Genomic DNA, 23,549 nt, shown 5'->3' with positions numbered 1-23,549 from the left:
CCCAGCATCCTGCCTATGAACAAGAGAGCGCAATGAAAGCACATTACATCAATGCTCCACACACTCCTTTGGCTCCCTGTTCAGTTCTAAATCTATTTCAAACTCCCAGACCTAATCTTGAAGGCTATTAATGGGCTGCGACATGGGAGAAAGATAGTCTCTCCACCTGTGACACACAAGACAGCTGAGATCAATGGGGATGCTGCAGTTAATAGGGCTGAGGAGCAGATGGTACAGTGTTCTCAGAAAGGCCCATTTCAGAGCAAAGATGTTCCATTTGAAAGGAACGGTGCCTTAAAAGTCATTGTTTGAAATTAAAATTTTGAATTTTGATGGATTTTTAATGTGAAAATAGCTCTTTAGTGAACAAGTGAACTTTGAGGGGTACAACATAGTTGAAACACTATTTCCCATGAATATTTTGCCAGCTTTGCAATTCTGCTCAGGAGGAAATCTCTCCCACCAAGTAGAGTAATGCACAATGGGCTGGGTGCATTCATTTTTACTTGTTGCACATTTTGTTTGCTTTCATATGAAGCATCAGGTACTAATCATTACCACAATGCTGGTGAGATATGGGACTTAATGGTCTAATCCAGTTTGTTTAATCCTATGTTCTTACAATTATTGTTAAAGATCTGCTCATCTTAGTGTTTTGTGGGGACCAGACATGTATAGAGGAGCCAGCAACAGCTCTTTCAATGTTGGAAAGTGACATAGTCCAGAGTTATTGGAACTCATATTTTATTTATTATTTGTTTTATGTTCTTTGTTAGAGTCAAGAAACCAAGCCACATATTTTTTAATAATGAGAATCTGGATCAGGTTCAGTCTAAATTTCAAAAATATATTCCAATTAAAGAGTTTAATAGATTCTTGGCTTTCCCCCCATCTCTTTGCCATATGCATTCAATAATCCCAAGTTCTTTTTCCCCTGGTAATAAGTAGATTTCAGTGATGCTTCAAAAGTTCAGCTGGATGGAGGTCTGTTATCATTGTGGCAAACTCCACTTACTGCAAAACTGGGACTCATTTGGACCCTCTGGTCCTCAGGAAACATTCTGTGCTCAGCCCTGAAGGACATGCTGGTTCTTGGACAGAAGCAGCATGCCCCTCACTGGGACGTCCATGTGCTGACCTCTAAAGCACCAATCCAGCACAGGCTCCCATATGCGCTTAACTTTCCTAGTGAGTAGTCCCAATGAAGTCAGTCAGACACATGTGTAAGAAAGGGTACACACATGTGCCACTGTTTGCAGTATCATTTGTGTGATTTCAAATGCAAACAGAAACCTGTTATTTTTTTAAATGGCAGTGTTGCTCAGTCCTCATGTAGCATAATGGCATCCACTGCACTAGATGTTTGATTCTGGGCAACGTCACCATGGGCTCTGTCAATGCATAGGTTCAGTCAAAAAAGCAAACAATGGTACGGTGCCTATGGAATGGGATGGAGAATTGTATACTGCAAATATTATAATGCCTTTATATAAATTAATGGTGCGGCCCCATTCAAATACTGCCAGCAGTACTGGTCACCCCATCTCAAAAAGGATAATGAAGAATTAGAAGGGATGAAAAGAAGTGCAATGAAAAGGATCCAGGGCCTGGAAAAATTTTCATATGAAGAGAGATTGAAAAGATTGGTATTGTACAATTTAGAAAGGAGATGACTAAGAGGGTAGATTATAAAAATTTATAAAATAATGAATGCTAGAGAGGAGATAGATCAGCAGCTTCTGTTCTCCCTGTCCCTAACACAACAAGGAGACGTTAAGTTAAAAGTGGCAAATTCAAAACTGAAAAAAGGAAACACTTTTTCACACAATGTATGATTAAACTGTGGACCTCACTGGCACATAAAGTTGTTGAGGATCTGCTAGGTTAAATAGCCCTGTAGTACCCAGTAATTTCTACCCATGAAGGAACCCCATGAAGGTCTGTAATCAAGTCACCTCTCAATCTTCTTTACGATAGGCTAAGTCTCTCACTATAAGGCATTTTCTTCAGATCTCAGACCACTTTTGTGGTTCTTTCCTGAACACTTTCCAATTTTTCAACATTCTTTTTAAAACATGGACACCAGAACTGGATGGAGTATTCCAGCATTGGTCTCACCAATGCCATATACAGAGGTAAGATCACCTCCCTACTATTACATGGTACTCCAAGGATCACATTATCCCTTTTTGCCACAGCACTGCACTGGGAGCTCATGTTCAGTTGTTTGTCCAGAATGACCCCTAAATCCTTTTCAGAGTCACTGCTTTCCAGGATATAGCCCCCTCCCCTCTTGTATAGGTGTGGCCTACATTTGTTGTTCCTAGATGTATGACCTTGGAATTGGCTATATTAAAATACATTTTGTTTTAATAGGCCCATGGTACCAAGGGCCTGCCCTGGTAGGACTGCCCTGTCCTCATCAGTATTTACCACTCTTCCAAACATTGTGTCTTTTGCAAATTTTATCAGCAGTGATTTTATGTTTACTTCCAGGTCATTGATAAAAATGTTGAATAGCATCAGGCCTAGAACTGATCTCTGTAGAACCCTGTAAGAAACACGCCCATTCAGTGATGATTTCCCCATTGACAACTACTTTTTGGAATCTGTCAGTTAGCCAATTCTTCATCCATTTAACACGTGCTTTATTAATATTATATAGGGTTAATTTTTTAATCAGAATATCATACAAGTCAAACGCCTTACAAAAGTCTAAGTATATTACATCTACACAGCACTTTTTATACTTTATCAACCAAACTTGTAATCTCATCAAAGAATTAAATCAGATTTGTTTGACAAGATCTATTTTGGAAAGGGTCTCTGGCCTGGATCCACAAAGGGCCCCAGGCTCCTACAAAAATCACAGGAATAACACTGCAATCCCCAAAGCCTGAGATAGGTGCCTCAGCTCCTTATTCAATGAATAGGGAGACAAACACCTAGGAATGGGATCCACAAAAGCCAGCACTCTAGGTGGTGAGCTGCCTAAATTAGCCAATGGGAGATGCCAATGAGAGAGGTGTGTCCTGAATTACTCCCCTCTGACAGAGATAGGCATCTAAATCCAGGTTGCAGGGTGCACCTATCTTTGCTAGTGATCCACAAATAGGAACCCCTCTCCTGGTACCTAAGTAGTTTCTTGTGAGAAGGACTTAGGCCCCTTTCCACACAAAAGAGCCAGAGGAGGAAGAAATAGATGTGGTTTTGCTTCCCCCCCCCTCCCCCAACCCCATAACCTTTAGCTCAGTAGGTAGAGCACTCACCTGGGATGTAGAACACCCATGTGCAATTCTCCCATCTGCCAGAGGGGGCAAAAGGATTTGAATTGGGGTCGCCTACTTCTCAGGTAAGTGCTCTAACCCCTGAGCTATGGGATATTCTGGTGTGGGGCTCCCTAAGTCTCTCCTGTTGATGCTGTTCCACTGTGGATAAATACTTAAAAGAGTCATTGGGCAAAAGAGAAAGAGCAAGAGAGCCTGGTGGCTAAAGCACCCACCTTGGAGGTGGGAAACTCAGGGTCCAGTCTCCCAGTTCTAATGACTCTTTCATTATTTACACAAAGTGGAACAACTTTAACAGGAGAGAGTCACAGACTGAGGGCAGCCTATATTAGAATTTCCCAATCCCATAGCTTAGTGGTTAGAGAACTCAGAGATGTGGGAGTCCCCTGTTCAAATCCTTTCTCCCTCCCTGCCTGAGGGAGGAATTGAGCGCAGGTCTCCCACAGCCCAGCTGAGTGCTCTAATACCTAGTAACAAGTTATACAGTGGGCACAGGCAGCACCACCACCTCCTCCTCCTCTAGCTCCATTTTGAATTGTGCCCAATCTCTTAGAGATGCTCAGAGGCTGCCTACTGGAATGGGCCTCGCAGGCAAGAGAGGTGGATGAATGCCTATCTTCCCCCAGAGCATGGTGACTCTGATGGGAGATAGGTGTCCAGACACTGAGATGGAGGTAGCACTGCGCATGCTCAGAGGTAGAACCTTGGCACCAAGGGAATTGGTGCCAAGTGAGTTTAGGCACCTACAGGGTTGGGCAGCAGCTGAGCAGGACTTTCGTGGATTGCAGTGGAGCCTAAAACCAGGAATTAAGGGCCTAAGTACATTTGTGGATCTGGGGCTCTGAGTTTCTAGACACCATTGCCATCACAAGAGAAAATAAGCAAATGAGAAATTAAAAATCACACTCCAGAACTATAAAATCTATCTTGAAGAGTCCCACGGGCAAGCAGTGATGTTGCAAATGCAGGTTGCTTCTCATATGCTATTTCTGACCAACTGGGAATACTGTTTTTAACGGATTTTATGCTACCCTCAATGTATCTGCTGATTTTGCCCCATCATTGTTGCTTTTCCTATGCTCTGGAAATCATGACTCTTAACTTTATTGAGCAGTAAGTGGGTGTTGCCCTGAAACCTTACATATTAAAATCCACTATCATAATAGATGGGCAGGGTTCCTGGTTAATAGAATTCTGTGGTTTGTATTGTGGTGTAATGGTGTAGAACAGCCATGTCCCCTGGAGTAACAGGAAGAGTCTGTACCTGACCTTCATTCCTAACAGGAAGCAGATCCTGCAACAGCCACACTTTATTGCTATCACAGTTCTTACAACACTCCTTCCACCTTCCTGGACATTGACAGCTCAGCATTCTTGAATTTACATGCCATATCAGAAAGTGTACATTTCACTGGTGTCACAAAGGGCCCCATCCCAAAACAGGCACTTACATTGCATGCAAAACATGCAGTTGTGGGAAGTAAATGGATTCCTGAAACTTGTCAGTCTCTCTCACAGGTGACATACAATCACCCATTTTAAGACGCAACTGCATGCTCTGTTCACAATTTATGTGCATATTTATTAAAATAATGCCCTAAACTTTTGAAATCATAGATCTCAAGGTGTATAACAGAACTGCATTCAGCCCAAAATGTTCACCCTTGGGGCCTAAACTTAGGCACCTACATCCATATTTAGCCCCCTAAATTATCAGGCTGGCTGATCTTCAGAAGGGCTGAGCCCAAACAGCTTCTACTGAAGACTCATAGACTCATAGACTTTAAGGTCAGAAGGGACCAATATGGTCATCTAGTCTGACCTCCCGCATGATGCAGGCCACAAAAGCTGACCCACCCACAACAGAATCTTCCAGCCTGCGACCCCTGCCCTATGCTGCGGAGGAAGGCGAAAAACCTCCAGGGCCTCTGCCAATCTACCCTGGAGGAAAATTCCTTCCCGACCCCAAATATGGCGATCAGCAGAACCCCGAGCATACAGGCAAGATTCTACAGCCGGACCCTCATTTTACCCGCGATGGCACGTTAATGCCTAATTGACTAAAATCACGTTATCCCTTCAAACCATTCCCTCCATAAACTTATCAAGCCTAATCTTGAAGCCAGAAAGGTCTTTCGCCCCCACCGTTTCCCTCGGAAGGCTGTTCCAAAATTTCACCCCTCTGACGGTTAGAAACCTTCTTCTAATTTCAAGCCTAAACTTCCCCACGGCCAGTTTATATCCATTCGTTCTCGTGTCCACATTACTACTGAGCTGGAATAATTCCTCTCCCTCCTTGGTATTAATCCCTTTGATATATTTAAAGAGAGCAATCATATCCCCCCTCAGCCTTCTTTTGGTTAGGCTAAACAAACCGAGCTCCTCGAGTCTCCTTTCATAGGAAAGGTTTTCCATTCCTCGGATCATCCTAGTGGCCCTTCTCTGTACCCGTTCCAGTTTGAGTTCATCCTTTTTAAACACAGGAGACCAGAACTGCACACAGTACTCCAAATGAGGTCTCACCAGCGCCTTGTATAACGGAAGCAGCACCTCCCTGTCCCTACTAGAAATACCTCGCCTAACGCATCCCAAAATCGCATTAGCTTTTTTCACAGCCACGTCACATTGCCGACTCATAGTCATCCTGCGATCAACCAGGACTCTGAGGTCCTTCTCCTCCTCCGTCACTTCCAACCTATGCGTCCCTAACTTATAACTAAAATTTTTATTAGTCATCCCTAAATGCATCACCTTACACTTCTCACTATTAAATCTCATCCTATTATTGTTACTCCAATTTACAAGGTCATCCAAGTCTCCCTGCAGAATATCCCGATCCTTCTCCGAATTGGCAATACCTCCCAACTTTGTGTCATCCGCAAACTTTATCAGCCCACTCCTACATTCGGTTCCGAGGTCAGTAACGAATAGATTGAATAAAATCGGACCCAAAACTGAACCTTGAGGAACCCCACTGGTGACCTCCGTCCAACCCGACAGTTCACCTTTCAGTACTACCCGCTGCAGTCTCCCCTTTAACCAGTTCTTTATCCACCTCTGGAATTTCATATCGATCCCCATCTTTTCCAATTTAACCAATAATTCCTCGTGCGGCACAGTATCAAACGCTTTACTAAAATCGAGGTAAATTAGATCCACCGCATTTCCTTTATCTAGAAGGTCTGTTACTTTCTCAAAGAAGGAGATCAAGTTGGTTTGGCACGATCTGCCTTTCGTAAACCCATGTTGTAATCTGTCCCAATTGCCATTCACCTCAAGGTCCTTAACTACTTTTTCCTTCAAAAATTTTTCCAAGACCTTGCATACTACAGAAGTTAAACTAACAGGCCTGTAGTTACCCGGGTCACTTTTTTTCCCCTTCTTAAAAATAGGAACCACATTAGCTATTTTCCAGTCCATCGGTACCACCCCCGAGTTTACAGATTTATTAAAAATTGTCGCCAAGGGGCTTGCAATTTCTCGCGCCAGCACCTTCAATATTCTAGGATGGAGATCATCTGGTCCGCCCGATTTAGTCCCATTTAGCTGGTCAAGTTTGGCTTCCACCTCTGATACTGTAATTGCAATCGCCCCTCCTTTATTCCCCTCTGTCTCGCTCCCTCTATTCCTAAGCCCTTCATTAGCCTTATTAAACACCGACGCAAAATATTCATTTAGATATTGTGCCATGCCTAGATTATCCTTAATCTCCACTCCATTTACAAGGATGCTAAACAGTAACCATGGATTTACCTGTCACATCATTTACAAAATCCCAAGTGGTTAATAGCAAGAAAATGAATAGTTAAGGACATCATGTGGCTTGCTCAGCATAAGTCCGAGAGGTGGCTTTAAGCCCTGGGTTCAGCAACTGAGTCCTACAGTCTGATCTATTTGTGCTAGCTGCCCATGGCCCTCTGGGTCTGTTCCAGCCGCTGGGGATCAGATGGATGCACAGATGCCACAGCCAGGCCCCCATCCCACAGGATGGGGAGAGAGGGATGTCGAAACCTCGGAGGCTCTATGCCACTCGAGTATTCCCTTTGGCAGGGTGAATCTTTAGATAGTGGGATTCACCAGCTTTAGGGTTGCTTTGTGTTGCCAGCATGGTGCAAAGCAGATCTAATGCTCCAGAGAATCAGGACCTAACACTTTTAACATTTTCAATTTTGTTCAGACTTGGCATGATTCTTCAAAGTCTTCATGAGAGCCCCAAACTGGTCAAGGCTGATGAACATCAGTTATGTAGTTTTAAAGTTATTTAGATATAAGACTGGCAAATCAGGAGTCCCAAATGGGGACAACTTATTTAAGGCCATCCTGAACCTAGTGGGCTGCAGAGCAGCTAGTGGTGGGCTGCAGGGAACTGGCCGGTCAATGGTGCTGGCTCTCTTCCTGGTTTTTCAGCTGCCAAATTGCATTAAAAGAAGCTAAAAATACATTAAATACTTTCCTTTCCTAACATTACTTCACCATGTAAGCAATTGCTGTAGTTGCTACTAGGATGTTATTTGATAACCAGTGGGAGGGGAAGTGAACAGTGCAATCAGAAATAGGAAGCAGGTAGTCCAGCCAATCTGCAGTGACAGGGGGGCAGGGAGGTTGTTTTAATGATCATGAGTAGAAGGGGAGGAGTCCATAAGACAATCTTTTTATTAAAATGTGGTCCATGTAAAGAAAATGTTTTGGACTCCAGACATTAAGCAGTCTTTAACTACATGTTCACAGGTTTTCTTAGACATGGGTCTCTGAGGTTGTAGAAAACGCACTCTTTCTTATATTTGTACTATTTGAGAAACAGTTTGTGATCAGGAAATGAGCATGTATAAGGAGACTGACATGACTGCCAGATTCTGGCTCTGTGCCACTGGAAAGCTGGCGCAACGGGCGACCTGGGGATTACGCTGGTGCAACGGGAACTACCAGGTGATGCAGAGCCAGAGTAGCACCTCTGTGCCAACAGCAGTGCGCATTCTCTGGAGAAAGGGTATATGGCTGGTGCATCACTGCACCCCGACAATCCCTACTGATTGGAACAGCCCCTTTAGGCCATAAATAGCAGAGCATAAATAATAAAAGCCTTCAAGATGCTCTAATTTATGCTGGGGCTAGGTCCGTCCCTGACCTAAGATCTTTGGAGACCCTTTTTGGTCTTGTGCCGAGCACAAATCAGACTAGAGAAAGTGGCCCTACGATTGTGCATTCAATCTCACCATTTGCATTTCTTTCCTTTTGGTTGCTTAACTGCACAACCTTAACATGAAAAGACAGGGATTTTTTGTTTGTTTGTTTTGCATTTATACCTGAATATAAAGGACCAGTTTGTGATACCTTTACTCACAGTGAATGGTACCTTTTACCATGAGTAGTCCACTGAAGTCAATTGTAAGAAACTACTCAGTGTGAGATGAGGTATCACAATCTGGCCCAAAGCAATGAGAAACTTACATCACCACTGTATTTAAAATGGGATTTTCACAGTGCAGCAAACTTTTTTTAAGGGAGCAGTGATAAAGAAATGGCCATGGCTCCTTCTGTTCTGTATTTCTATTAGCTTGCAGGGAAATGAAGTCACATTCCTTCTACTTGTCATATCACAGTCTGTTGCATGACAGAAGAGTCTGAGTTTTAATCATGTGTGTTGCTAGTATTATTATGTCACTGCAGAATCTAGTAAAGCCAGCCAGTGACGGCTATGTCTTCACTGCACACTAAAAAGGTGTGTTTTCACACTGAGATAGCTAACTCAAGATAGCTATGTTAGTGTAAAATCTGAGTGGAGACAAGGCACAGGAAGTTTTTACCTTGATGTAGCTAGAGATGAAAGCCCCATTTAACACACTGAGAGATATGGTAAACAGAAACTAGTAAGAAACAGTATGAAGAACTTGTGAAAAGGGTATGTCCGGTATACTGGACAATTTCCAAAAGTCCCACTTTAACACAAAGGATTTTCTTGAAAGTGAGACTTGGTTTCATATGAGAGGTGGTGTGATTCTATTGGCATGCACATGATGATATAGGTCCATGGAATCTTCTGGTTCAGAAAAGGTCCCCAGTGGATCAGGCAGTCCAGTCTTCTCCTTCCTCCCACCACATCAGAGCATGACTCAAATGGTAAATATGTAACAATGCCCTTTTCTGTCACCTTCTCCTCAAGCAGGCGCATCTCCCCCACTTTTTCTGTACTCTCCTCACATTTGCTAAACTAATGTATTTATCTGAGTAGGTACCTGTGTTCCTCCTCATTCTAGCCCTTATATACCCCAGAGATCCAAGGGATACTCAAGTGGCTACACCACATGTCCTAAATTATAAAACCTTCATATTTTTAGAGCTGGTTGCTTCTCTTTTCTGTTTTATATCTTTTCATGGCAGTCAACAAACTCTGTGACTCAGCTGGACAATATAACATGGCTTTTGCCTCCCTGCCACCATTTTTGTGCCCTTTATACAATGGCTCACCTTGCTGTTTCTGCATGGTAGTGAAATCTTCAAAAGTGAGGGTACGCACAGGGGGCCTCCAGAACGCATATGTTTCCATAATGGCCTCCAGGCCGGTTCTGTGGAATGAAAATAGAGCAAGGAAAGAAAATGTCAAACAGCTAGCAAGTATATCAGCTTCAATAAAGAAATAGTCCTAACCTCATTTGACAAACTGCCAGTGGCCACTGTAAGGTCACCTTGACATCTGTGAATTCCTCAAGCAAGCCCTACTGCACAGGTGTTGTTCACAAGAATAAAACTGAATTTTCCCAGTCCAGGATAAGAATAGATTGTATCAGTATTCCAATTATTTTTCTTTTTAACCAGGACCCTAAAATCTCTGTACTCTTTGTGGGGGACAGTTTTGATGGTTAATTCTTTGCTGCTGACTTTTCCAAGCTGCGCAGCATGAAATCTGTGTGTGTGTCTCGCTCTCTCTCTCTCACTCACACACACACGCAAGATGGGATTCAACCTAGTGAACTTCAAGAAGATGTGAGGAGGGAGGATTTTTTATGAAACTGCCCCTTGCCCTTTCCCCCATATTTTGGATACCTATCTGAACCATGTTCCTTTCAAAATCAGTCTGGAACCCTAACCGAAGGAGGCTCTCTTGGGAGAGCCCCATTGTTTTCTAGTTTTGCCTGGATCAGAAATGCAGTGAGAGGCCTTTTCTTGGGATGGCTGGCACCTCCACTTTGGGTTCCTAGCCCAAAACAAGTGAAGAAACAGACAGGAAAAAAAAGTGAGCTGAAATTTTCTTGGCTTACTAAAGTGGTTGGGTTTCACCTTGAAGGTGTCAGGTGGGTTATTAGTTTACAGCTATCCTTAAATGCCTTGATTTTAAGTTCTTAGTATACAGTTAGGGCTATGAAGAAGAGTTAGCAGGAAAAGAGCTGTATGGTCTTTATGGGATCCTCCTCCCCAAATATGTTCTCCTTTCTAGAGTGAAGTCTGCTCAACTCATCCCACGATTGCTTCATTTCTGTCTGTCTTTCAATAGCACGTTGGCTCCCTTGTACTGATTAAGCACAGCTAAGCGATGCTTCATTAAATGTGCAAATGTATCCCCTTTCAGTGCAAGTGGCTCTAACATCCCCAGAGCCTCTCAGCAGACTGAGTGCTGATACTGCAGCTGGCTTTTGCCTTTGAAAATGTCTTCCTGCACGTGCCTCCACTCACGTAGTTAACTTTTCATAGTCGCCCCGGAAGCTTGGATGCTTTAAATATATTGGAGTTGGCAAACCAAACTCTCTGTATTTTAAGAGGAGGTTTAGAGGAAAGATTGTTGCCTGGTGTTTATTAGCTGCTAAGCTGTTAGAAGTAGGAACAGAAGACATCTCCACATAGCAGGCTCACACCAGCACTGAATATATTACAACACAACTATTTGGTTAATACGGAGGCCTTTGGCAGCTCATGGAGCTCAGAGACAAGACAACATAACCCGTAAACCAAAAAGCTAAGCCTAGAACTGTATGTTGAAGCTGCATGTAAGCTGTTGGAATCCCCAGGACCTTACAAATGTCTTCTCTCCTTTGCTGAGAAATCAGCTCCCGTGTCACGCCAGTGTGTTAGCTCTTTCTGCTTCTCACACAGAAAAGTGAAACTGTGGCGAGACAGGTACAGTTTCTTGGTCTCATGAAACCATCAACAGCCCAAATCCTGAGGGAGGTTTTCCTGTCACATGAAAACTAAAGGGAATAAAGGTTCCAGCAATGTTAACTTGGCTGTTTTGCACGTCCCATACTGAACAGTAACACGTCAACCCACATTACTCACTAGAAAAGAGGATCTATGCACAGCGTGACTGAGTTAATAGTTAATTAACTGAGTTAATTCCTCCCTGGTCACACAATAGCAGATGTAAAGGTAGCCATCTTACAGCAAAAAATCTTCAGGACCAGACTCCAAAGAGAAACTGCTGAGCTTCAGTTCATTTGCAAATTTGACACCATAAAATCAGGATTAAACAAAGACTGTGAATGGCTAGCCAACTACAAAAGCAGTTTCTCCTCCCTCGGTGTTCACACCTCAACTGCTAGCGGAGGACCTCACCCTCCCTGACTGAACTAACCTCGTTATCTCCAGACTGATTCTTGCCAGCATATTTATACCTGCCTCTGGAAATTTCCATTACATGCGTCTGACGAAGTGGGTATTCACCCACGAAAGCTTATGCTCCAATACATCTTTTAGTCTTAAAGGTGCCACAGGACTCTCTGTTGCTTGAGTTAATAGTGTTCTTAGACCCTTAGCCTTTGCATATCCTCATTCTCTGCGCCAGAACCTGACCTCCAGCGCCAGTGTGCCAATGTGGCCTCCAGTCAGGCTGTGGCTCAGAGGAGCAGAAATGCCCCTCCCCCATCCTGGGTCCTGCACCAAGCATGCCTCAGCTTGACCCTGGGCTCTAGCTTGCCGAGTCTAACTGTATAGCCCTTCATTGTAATTACACAGGTTTTGGTATTTCTTTTTTTTTTTTTTTTTTTGAGAAAAAAAAGGGACTAATTTGGAACAAATGAAAAGCAAAACAGAACTAAAATGCAGAGCTCTTTGGTGAGTAGAGCTTTCAGTCTCAGGACTAGACTGTGCCCGTTAGGTACAGCTCGGAGTAAAGGACCGTGTGGAACTGCACCATGCCAGGGGCACCATGGTAATACCCACTTGTAGGGGAAGTAAGCCCATTAATACACAAGCTCATCCCACTCTGTGTGCCAGTGCAGAGGGGAGGGGAAGGCCAGGGTCCTGCTTCTTCTCTGTCCCCTTTAGTGTGCTCCAGTGGGAGTAGGAGTAGTTGCTTATGCAATGCATCTATCTATAAATGCTCAAGTCATGCAAGCCGCGCGTGGCAGAGGTAGAAATGTAACCTAGTTCTCCTGTATGCTAGTTTACTGCCTGAACAACAAGGCCATCCTTTCTCTTCCTGCAGTCCCCTGCCTCATTCACTACATAACTCCCAACAGCTGCAACAAATGAGATAGGATTCCTCCACACAACAGCCGCATTTACTAAACAACTCTGCCTTATTCACCTTCCATTCTTTTCACTGAATGAGGTAGGGTCCCTGTGGAAAAAGTAGTATGTGATCATGTAATTAACGAGTGTATCATGCATACGCACAAGGGGGGAGAATTAAGATTTCATGAGCTAACTTTTGAGGCCTTAACTTTGCAACCTTAATAATAGTGTTTTAGTGTGGTTTTTCTATGTAGATTTTCCTATTTTTATTTTTTTAAGAAAACTGAAGAAAAAAAAATCCATCATCAGCAACTCGAATGAACATCCCCTGCAGAAGAGATGATCAACTGCGTTTGACCCCAGGATCTTCAGAGCCATAGTACTGACCTCTACCACTAGAGCTAAATCAGTTACTTCATTAGCTACTATCAGTACCAGGCTTTTATTTTGTATGTGCACTAGCCACTAGAGGGGGAAGCAACAGGCACTTTCTAAGCAGGTTACAAAAATGTTTGCAAGACGGTAGTAAATGTTGAAAATTAAGCTCCCTTGGATCCATTCCTGATAGGGGAGTGTTGTCTAGTGATTATAGCAGGCGATTGAGAGTGCTATTTGTTTGTTAAGGATGCTTTTCTTTTACAAAGTGCTCTTTCATTGTTGGGTCGCAAAGCTCTTTGGCCTTGATTCAGCAAAGCACTTAATCATATGCCCACATGTTATAAAAGTAAATGGGATTGAGACGCACTTAAAATTAAACAGGTGCTTAAGTGCTTTTCTGAATTGGGATTACTCAACATGCTGAGTTCCTCTGAAATATCTAACCACTTATTTTGGTGCCTGAAGGAGAGCCGCTGTGCTCTTTTGAAAACCTGGCCCGTAGAGCACTGGACAGTATCCGCATAATCTCCATTTTCCTTTTCACAGGACCCCACTCAACTGTCTGTCCAGCCACAAATCCTCCCCCTCTCACACCATCTTTATGAAGGGGGAGGGGGGAATATCTGAAGAGGATTCACTGCTAGCTTTATTTTAATAAGGTCGGCCCCTTTAATGGGTATCCAGAATTTGCTCTCTTTTTTTTCACTTGATTTTTTTATTTTCAATGCTATAAAGTTTTAATACTGGGCAATAAATGAAACAATTCCATTGTCTGAAAAATGAAAAAAGATGTCCCAGATATCTGTGTGTGTGTCAATAATCCATTCCATATGGCTGGCCCAGCCATGCCTGCTGCACGCAGAATTCATGTCACCATTTCATTGTTCACTCAGGAAGCCAATCCATAGGTTCCAAGTATCCTTCCTGCGTCTCCTTCCCTATCCAAAGACTCTGATTGCTCCTGGCACAGCCTATCCTTGTTCATCTCAGCTGCCAGAGATCTAAGTAAAGGGAAGAATGATTGCATGCCCATGGCTTAGGGTTTTCTTTCCCCTTGTCCTCTCCCCCTACATTTGCAGATTGTTACTTTTTAACGTGTGAGTTGCCTCCTGCTGGTTGCAGGAAATACCACATCCCAGAGGAATGAGGCGCCCATAAAAAAGAGATTCAAGCAGGTCTCCAAAATATGTCTTGCAATTTTGCATCTGTAGATTGGCTAGCTAAACATTCAGCTGCCTGATCTACATGTGCTACATCTACAGAAGCTATTTTAGAAAATTGTGGTTCCCACACTCCTGCCACTTTTCAGGAAACCAACCAAACCATACCTGAGTCTAACTATTCATCTTAGGTACTTGTCTAGCCCTCATCACCCTGCTATCTGTCCACCTCACTGTTTTTCATTTATTTACCCTCACAACATACCTGTGAGGTAAGGCAGTATCTGAGGCACAGAGAGACTTGCCCAAGATCACACAGGCAGTGTGTGGCAAAGAAAGGAATCGAATCTAGGTTTCCCAAGTATTAGGTTATTCCCCTAACTGTCCTTTCAAAAAACAGTAAGATCACTAGCTACCATCAACTAACATGCTTTAAAGGCTAACATTTTTAAAGCCAAGCTCATCACACTGAGCTCTTGGGCATACTCTTGTTTCCTCCATACTGTTTGTTCCTCTTCCTCCAAACACATTTCCTGGTAACCCAGGCAGTGAGCTGTACAGGGATCCGTTATTTCATGCCCGCGGGGTTGTTTTCTGCGGCCCGCAAGCTCCTTGTGGCCCCCCCGCTCCCCCCAGCGTTTACCTAGAGCGGCTCCAGCCCGACGTGTACCGGGGGCAGGGCAGGCTCCCTGCCTGTCCTGCCCCCGCGCCGCTCCGGGAAGCAGCCGGAACGTGGGGAAGGGGGGCACAGGGGTCTGTGTGTTGCTTTTGCTTCAGGCAGCACCCCCAGCAGCTCCCATTGGCCGCGGTTCCCCATTCCCGGCCAATGGGAGCTGCTGGGGGTGGTGCCTGAAGCAACAGCAACACACAGACCCCTGTGCCCCTCCTCCCCCAAGTTCCGGCCACATCCCAGAGTGGCGTGGGGACAGGCAGGCAGGGAGCCTGCCCTGCCCCCGGTGCGCGTCGGGCTGGAGCCTGCCCCCCGAACCTCTCCTGCAGCCGAACTCCCTGCCCTGAGCCCCGCCACACCCCACACTCCTCCTGCACCCCCTGGGAACAGGAAGGGGGCAGAGTTGGGGGGGGGGGATTTCGGGGAAGGGGTTGGAATGGGGGCGGGGCCTCATGGAAGGGGTGGAGTGGGGGCGGGACCGAGGGCAGCGGGGGGGAGGTGTCAGTAATGCGGCCCTCGGGCCAATGTACTAGTCCTCATGTGGCCCTCGTGGTCATTTGAGTTTGAGACCCCTGGCCTAGAACCTGAGGGAGACATGCAATGAAGTGGAAAAACAGGGAGCAAAGAACATTCCAGGCAAATGGCCATGCTAACCCAAGTTTCACCCCATCTTCATTAGGTCTATGGTTGACTTGTTGGTTCATGATTTATAATCTGCCTGTTGTCTCATTGTTTCTAAGCTCCACAAGCAGCCAGAGACCACCTTACAAACCACAGAGCTTTGCTGTGATGTATTCAGCATTAGGGCGAGGATTTTATGAGGCAAGATCTTCCCTAGATGGATTTGGATAGTCATACAATCATGCAGTTTCCCCAAGGCAGCAATTAATTCAGCCTTGCCTTGCACTATCAAGCCAGGTTCAGCCCAAATGGAGAGTTTGGGGGGAAAGTTATGAGCAAATGAAAACCAAAGGTTTATAATGGAGACCCATCTTGCAGTTTTAACGGCAATATCTAGTCCCTGTGGATGCTGGGGGAGGAAACAAAAATGAAAATGGAACAGTGTAAGAAACAATAGAAAAAAAAGTAAAGGGACAGCTTCTATTTCACAGTAATGGCCCCATCAGCACACAGAAAGGCAGTTTCTTAGGGGAAAAGCTCAACAGAAAGAGGAGGCCAAATATTTTCCTCTTTTCATTTTGTGCTAATTTTTCCTTTGCTTTATTTGTTCTGCATCACCTGTTGGAAAACTTTAGTGAAAGACATGATATCAAGATTCAGTGACACTGACGCAGTTCCCATGAAGCTTGTAGAGAGGAGCGCAGCTTCACAAGTCATTCTGTAGCTCCCACTGGTGTTTGTTTATTTAAAGGGAAAGAGGTTTTAATATGAAATCTCAATGAGAAGCTGTGTGCATTCCTGCTTCAGAAATGGGCCTTTCTCAAATTATGCCAGTTTATTTTTCAAAAAAAGACAGCTACGTTTTAAGGGGAATGTTTTCCAGCTGCAACCCTGGATGTTATAACTGACAAAAATTGTTGGGGGAAATGGGGGAAGGTACAATACCACATGATAGTTCTTCCTGTCAGCCCCTCCAAGATGAGGCTGGAGTTGGAGGTTGAGGGAAGGAAGAAGAGTTAGCTAGCATCGGTAAGAGTCCCACACACTTAAAGGATCTGTTCCACGCTGTGTTCACTCCAGTTCTCTAGTTTTCGCACAGTTTGGATCTGAGTCCCTTTTTCTCTTGTGTTTGTGGGTGGATGCGTACATGCACATGTGTCTGTGTATGTGTGTGTAGGGAGAGGGTGTTTGTTTTTTGGAGAAAGGTTCTAAGACTTATAGAAAATTTCCCGACTGGCTGAGAATTGCAGTAAAATGTTGGCAGCCACAGCATTAGTAGGACAGATGCTTTCATGTTATATGTGCTCTCAGATACCTTCCCCTGCCTCTTCTTTAAAACTCCAGGCTACTCTCTTTGATGTGTAATACCTTAAAGATTTTAATTCCTCTTTACATCAGCAGAGAGCGTTATGAGTTCTACCCACAGTTGCAGTCATGTTACAATTTCTTGACCTTCCTTAAGTCAATGAGCCACAAGATGCAGTAGTTCCCAACCTTTTCAGCCCACTGTCCAAATTCACCAGACTAAGACCTCGTCATTGCCCTCAATTTCCCATTCAGCTATGAACTGTGTCAAGCCTCATTCTTGCCACTGTGAGCAACTCATCCTCCACTGAGCAGAGGCACGAAGCAAGATTGCAACAGGACAAAGGTCAGACACTCATCATTAAGAGAGGAGACCAGGAAAACAGTTGCATTCCTGAAATATCAGAACTGGTATGTGTGCCCTGAGATGGGAATCTCTGATCTAAACAGGATGGTTGGTTAGCTCACTTTCCTTAAACCTAATGTGAGATGAGAACATAGGAAATGACATATCAGATCAGACTAGTGATCCTCTTAGTCCAACAAGATGTTCTGTCTCCCCACAATCACCAGCACAATGTTTACCCTATATATTACTATTAACTAAAATCTACATTCAAAGGATATTAAGGTTGCAAAGTCAAGCACTTAAAAGTTAGGAAATGCCAGAATTAAGATTGCCTGTACCATCGTAATTTGCCGCCCTTGTGCATATGCATTATGATACAGTCTTTAATTACATGATCACACACTGTTTTTTCCAAAAATGACACACACACACCCCGTCGCCTCATTTAGGAAACTTGGGAACCAGAATTGTCTGGACCAATTGGGGGCAATGAGAATGACTTGTATCTTGTCCTGACAAATTTTCCATAAGACTGCTGAGGTAGAAGTGGCAAGAGAGGGAAGGCAAAGTTCAGATGGTCGGGCCACAGAAGGAGGAGGGTATCACCCTGAGAGTGAGGTCCTAGGGCTCCTGTGTAGCAGTATATTTTGCACTTCCTGTATGAGAAGTGGACAGATCCCTGGTGGGTGTTCCCCACTGAGCAAAAATACTGCTCACTACTGATTTATTTCAAACCCACTCGTGATCCATAGTAAAGTGTCTGTTGAGGGTGTCGACCAACATTTTTTGAGTCCCTGGAAGATAAACTGCTGATAGGGTGATTTGATTCCTAATGCATCAATTCCATATGGTGACTGCTTTTGCCCACAGGGGAATATATCTCACTGCTCCCTGTTTGTTGATGTCAAGGACAGTTGTCAGATTGTCCAACATTATGGGTATCTGGCAACGTTATATGAATGGGAGAAAGGCTTTGCAAGCCTCTCAGACAGCCCGCAATTCCAAAATGTTGATGTGCATCCTGGCCTTTCGGGGCATCCTAGTGCCCTGTGTCTGTCCATGTGGGCTCTGCAGTCCAGGAGGGAGGCATCTGTGATGATCATCCTGTCTGGTGAGGGAGAAAGGAAGGGAATGCCCACACATACTTGATGGGGATTTTTCTACCACATTAGATATGATATGCTTGTGTATTGCAATCACTGTTTGAAGCCATGCCTCCAGGCATCCAGGATGGAGTCTGCCAAATGGCAACATGTAAGAGCATGAAGCCATGTCCCAGGATTGAAAGACAAGTTCTGATTGGGGCTCAAGGGTTGTGCGTGACCTGATCTATGAAATCGTCCATCACTTGGAATCTGTCCATTGATAGAAAAGCTCTTGCAGAGACTGAATCTAGGGTCACTCTGATGAAGTATATAGTCTGTGTTGGAGTGAGGACAGACTTTTCCAAGTTTACACTGACCCCTAGGGAAGACAGGAGCTGAAGCATTAACGAGTAGACTTGTAGACTTCTTGATGTGTTTTGGCAATTAGAAGCCAGTTGTTGAGACAGTGGAAGACAGTGCAGCCCCCCCTTACGTGAAATGGGCAGCTACTACCAAGAAGAAACCTTGGTAAAGACCCCGGGGGCAGTTGTAATGTTGAATGGGAGTACTCTGTACTGAAAATGGTCCGGACTCACCATGAAACTGAGAAAATGTTGTGAGTGAGGCGAATGTTCACCTGAAAGTATGTGCCCTTCATATCGAGAGCTGTAAACAACATGTCCTTTTCAAGGGATGGGATTATAGATGCCAGTGTTACCATGCAAAATTTCAGCTTGCACATAAATCAGTTGAGATGGCGGAGATTGAGAATGGGTCTCCAGCTGCCTTTCTTTTTGGGTACTAGGAAGTTGAGTAAAAACTCTTCCCCTGGTGTTGAAGATGTATCCACTCTATTGGGCCTTGCAGGAAGAGAGATTCTACTTCTTGTTTGAGAATTTCCTCATGAGAACGACCCCTGAAAAGGGGTGGAGATGAGGGTTTTGGAGGGGGGGTAGGGAAGAGAATTTGATTGTATACCCACTTGTCTTGTTATTGCACACCAGTTGTGGGAAAAGAGTGCTAGATGAATCCACCACCACCCCAAAGGATGTGTTGGAATCAGTAGATGGTGGCATTATTGGTGCAGCTCTCAAACGCCCGTCAAAAATATTGTTAAATTTGGGCTTGGGATTGAGATGATGATGTTACTGTAGAAGATACAGAAAAACATGACTTTTGAACTCTTTGTTTCTTATGGGGTGGCTTGTAAGGTTGCTGCTGGTAAAATTATTGAGCCATCCGTCTAGGCTTTAAGACTGCCTGTGGAATTTTCTTTGTAACAGGCGTATATATTCCCAGGGAGCAGAGGGTGACCCTGGACTCCTTTAGGATATATAAGGACACATCTATCTTTTGGTTTAAAAGATAGGTTTCATCAAAGGGCAGATACTCCAAGGCATTCTGCACCTCCCTGGACCTCCCTGGGAAACCCTGAAGCATGAAACCATGATTCAAGGCGTATCAAATGGACATTGCCTTGATCTTGATGATATATTTCCTGCACCTACCACTAATTATAGAAATGTTCTGGTTACAAACTTGCTTTCCTCAAAGAAACCCTTGAATTGAGCTCTATCTTGTTGCAGAAACTTGTTGATAAAATCCATGAACTCGGAATAGTTCAGGTAATCATACTTAGACAACAACACTTGTTAATATTCTGAAGGAACTGAAGGCTAATAGGTGTGAAGACTTTCCTTACCAACAAATCTAAGTGTTTAGCTTCCTTGTCAACCAAAATAGATCTAGGATGTTGGTGTCTAGATCTCTCTGTGGCAGCAGACTGTTCTAGCTGGTTCCAATATGGCTTCATTAACAGAAAGCGCTATTCGGCTGGATCTGGAAGGTTGTAGGATGTCCAGGAATTTATATTGTAGATCCCGGACTTCCTCTAGGGAGATCTGTAGCTCTTCTGCCACCCCATGCAACAGTTCCTGGAATGCTTATGGTCATCTGGAGTGGATTGGGATATCAGAGTGACTGCTTCATCTGGAGATGACGAGGACAATCTCATTGGTACCAGTGGAACCACCAGATCTGGCTTGTAACCTTCCTCTTCCATGGGGTCAGGAGGAAGTTCTGGCTGTCCCCTCGCAGAGGAGGGGTGGACTGACTCCCTAGCGGATTGTACCAACTCTGTAGAGTCGAGAACAGGTCTAACAGTCCCCAGTGTGGCCAGTAGGAAGGGCCAAAGGGGGGTTGTGGAGGTCCCCATGGCATGGGTACTATCAGTTCTGAGTCAAATGCTAAGGTGTACATTGGTTCCAGATAGTTCCGGTTCCAGCATTCAGTGGTTTAGAGCCTCCAAAGAAAGAAAAGGCCAATTCTGGATCTATTGGCAGTACTGACGAGTCTGCGGCAGGTAAACCATAGCTGGAAGATGGAACTTGCATCTTTTAGTAGAGTCAGGATCTCCCTGGTGAGGGAAGGACCTTTTAGCAATGCAGGTTCGGGACCAGGGAGACCAAAAATGTTGTCTGGTGTAGCGTATGTTTCTGTTTGAACTGATGGAACCAGGGAATTTAGACTATGCACCACTGTCAGGCAAGGCAGTGCCAGTACCATTGGTGGTCAGAGCTTCCAGTAGTCGCCTTTTGTCAGTGCCATCAGTTCCCAGTGTTTAGTTTTAACTGGTATAGCGCTTAGGTTTAACTGGTACCACAGGCATCATTGCTGTCGATGTGTGATCCAGCACCAACAGAGCCCTGGAATGGTACGTTTTCTTGTCATGGTCCTGGAACTTAGGACATTTCAAGTCCTCATGGGCTGAGTGGGAAGACTTCCTTGACTTAGTCAGGGTTGGATCTGACTTCTCTGAAGACGGCTTAGGGGAGGATCTGCTCTCATGTTTATGAGAGTATTCCCTGCCTTCCTGACAAGACCCTGACAGGGAATTTGTGGGAGTAGATTCCCTTGTTCCCAAGTCAGACCTCATGGCAGAAGGTGCACTCTTTTCTGAGTTCAGCCGATGTACACGGAGGTCCCCTGGTGTGGGTCCAACCGTGACCTCATGGCTTTCTCCATGACGTGATTTTTGAAACAAAGTTCCTGCCCCTCACAAGTTCAACTGGAGAAAGAGCAGATACTGTGCCTTGCTGCAACACACGCTTACCTGAGGCAGTATAGGGATTGTTGTTGCTGACCGAGAAGGAGCATGGGCAAGAAGCAGAGATTTTGAAGTTTGGGATTCTGGGCATAATCGAATACCCATAATGGGGTGGGAGTTCCCTGGGATGGGGAATCTAACTATATAACTTAGCTAAAACTGTAGAGTAAAAATTCTAAATTATTAGATAGATATAGATACAGATACAGATATATAGATGAAGGTCCAGATGCTGGAGGTTCCAACCCAGGCCATCAGGAAGTAAGAAGGAACTGGAGAGGCAGTCAGACCACTCAGTTGGATGCATGAGGAGAGCAAAGATGCACACACGGACCAATGGACGCTGCTTTCAAGAATTCTGACTCTGGGCACATGGATGATATGCATACCCACAGAAGAATACATACAGGGACCAGCACTCAAAGAAGAATCCTGGGTTCCATTCCAGGTGCTGGAGAGCAGTGTGCTCTAGCATTCAGAAACTTTTCTGACCCTGCTTCTCTCTGAGCCTGACCTCTGCTGCCCCTACTTCCTCCAGCCTGTTCCTGCCCCAGTCCTGTCTCTTCCCTTGTCCCCAGCTCTCATTTCCATTCCCCTCTGACCCCCAGACTCATTGTGCAAGTCTCCTTGCCCAGGCAGTCCCAGTCTCACATATTCCCCACCCTGGGCTCCTCATTCAGTCTCAGTCTTCCCCTCCAGAGTCCTGGTCCCTGCCACTTCCCCAGGAGACTGGAGTCTCCTCCCTAGATTCCTTGTCCCAGTCTCCTTTTCCAGTTTTTCCAGTCTTCGGTTCCTCATCTGATCTCAGTCTCTTTCATGATCAGGATCTAAATCCAAGTCCCCACCCTAAATTCCTTGTCCCTCTCTCCTTGCCCATCCAGTCCCAGTCTCTTCTCACTGAATTCTCATCTAATTTCAGGCTCCTTTCCCCCTTACTGGCTCTTCCCCTTCCATCCCTGTTTCCCCCCACACCTGGCTCCCAGTCCCAGCCTCCTTTCCCAGTCAATCCCAGTCTTCCCACACACACTGCCAGGTCCCATTCCCAGTCTCCCTCTCAGACTCCTTTTCTCAATCTACCCTCTCCACTCCCCCACAGACCCCAAGTCCAGCTCTTGTCCCTTTTGCATTCAAGTCAGACTGTTTCCTCCCTCTTACTGCCTGGGTGTCAGCAGAAGGATCTCTGAAAGCACCAGAGAGACAATCTCCCTGTTCTCAGTTCTACTACCCAGCTCCATGGAGGCCTACAGCAGCTAGGAGCAGCAATTACAGGGAACGCTCTGTTCAGCCCCTGCAGCCTTAGGCTAGAGCATACTCAATGTAAATGGAATCTTCAAAGATTTTAGCTGCCAAACTCTAACATGTCTTTACTCTTATAATGACATGTGTTAAGCAACGTTAATTATAGGCAGTGTTGTCCGCACCATTTATTATAACTGTGGATGGAATCCTACTAAGTTCTTGGCCTGAGTGATAACTTGTAATAATGAATTTCACAGATAAATCATGCATTGTATAAAAAAGTATTTCCTTTATAGGTTTTTAATTTATTGCCTTTCCATTTCATTGAATACCCCTTGTTATGTTTTTTATATAAGAGTAGTGCTGGTGAAATACAGTTCTGTCAAGCATTCTACAATTGAAAAATGCAATTTCATTGAAAATCAAAGTATTTTACAGGAATATTTTGATGAAATTTTTAACAGGAAAAAGTCAAAACATTTTATTTTGACTTTCTTGTTTTGTTTTGATAACGTTGAAACATTTTAATAGGTAAACATGTTTTTGTTTCAATTTTCCCATTTTGATTTTGTTTTGATTTTATAGGAAAATATTAATGTTAGTATTTTTCTAAATTGTATAATTTTATATTATAGCTAATATTTTAATATAAGAGTCTAAACAAAATGAACTGACATTATTGAAATGAAATACTGCAATGGTTCCAAATCAAAACCTTTTGGAATTTTTGTTCTGCAGGAAATTTTGAAGTTTTGGCTTGTCATTCCAATTCTGAATAGTTTCTTTCCCCCAGGGTTTTGGAATTTCCCACTGAATGGAAATTCTGGTTTCTTACCAACTCTAAGTATGAGAAAGAGTAGATAGAACCACTTAGTTTACCCTCTCTCTGATATTTATTATTTTGC

At 44.3% G+C, this 23,549-nt stretch overlaps 1 protein-coding gene across 1 annotated transcript in view; it reads right to left on the bottom strand.

The window, feature by feature from the left end:
- Positions 1–23,549, bottom strand: part of TBX15 (T-box transcription factor 15) — a 139,855-nt gene that overhangs the window by 11,583 nt on the left and 104,723 nt on the right. The window contains exon 7 of the mRNA XM_065417459.1: positions 9,753–9,850. Within this exon, the coding sequence (XP_065273531.1) occupies positions 9,753–9,850 (98 nt within the window). The remainder of the gene's footprint in view (positions 1–9,752; positions 9,851–23,549) is intronic.

This window comes from Emys orbicularis, chromosome 1, assembly GCF_028017835.1.
Source record: "Emys orbicularis isolate rEmyOrb1 chromosome 1, rEmyOrb1.hap1, whole genome shotgun sequence".
Taxonomy (NCBI): Eukaryota; Metazoa; Chordata; order Testudines; family Emydidae; genus Emys; species Emys orbicularis.
Note: the sequence above shows the minus strand (reverse complement) of the source record. Positions and strands in the feature narration are given on the sequence as shown.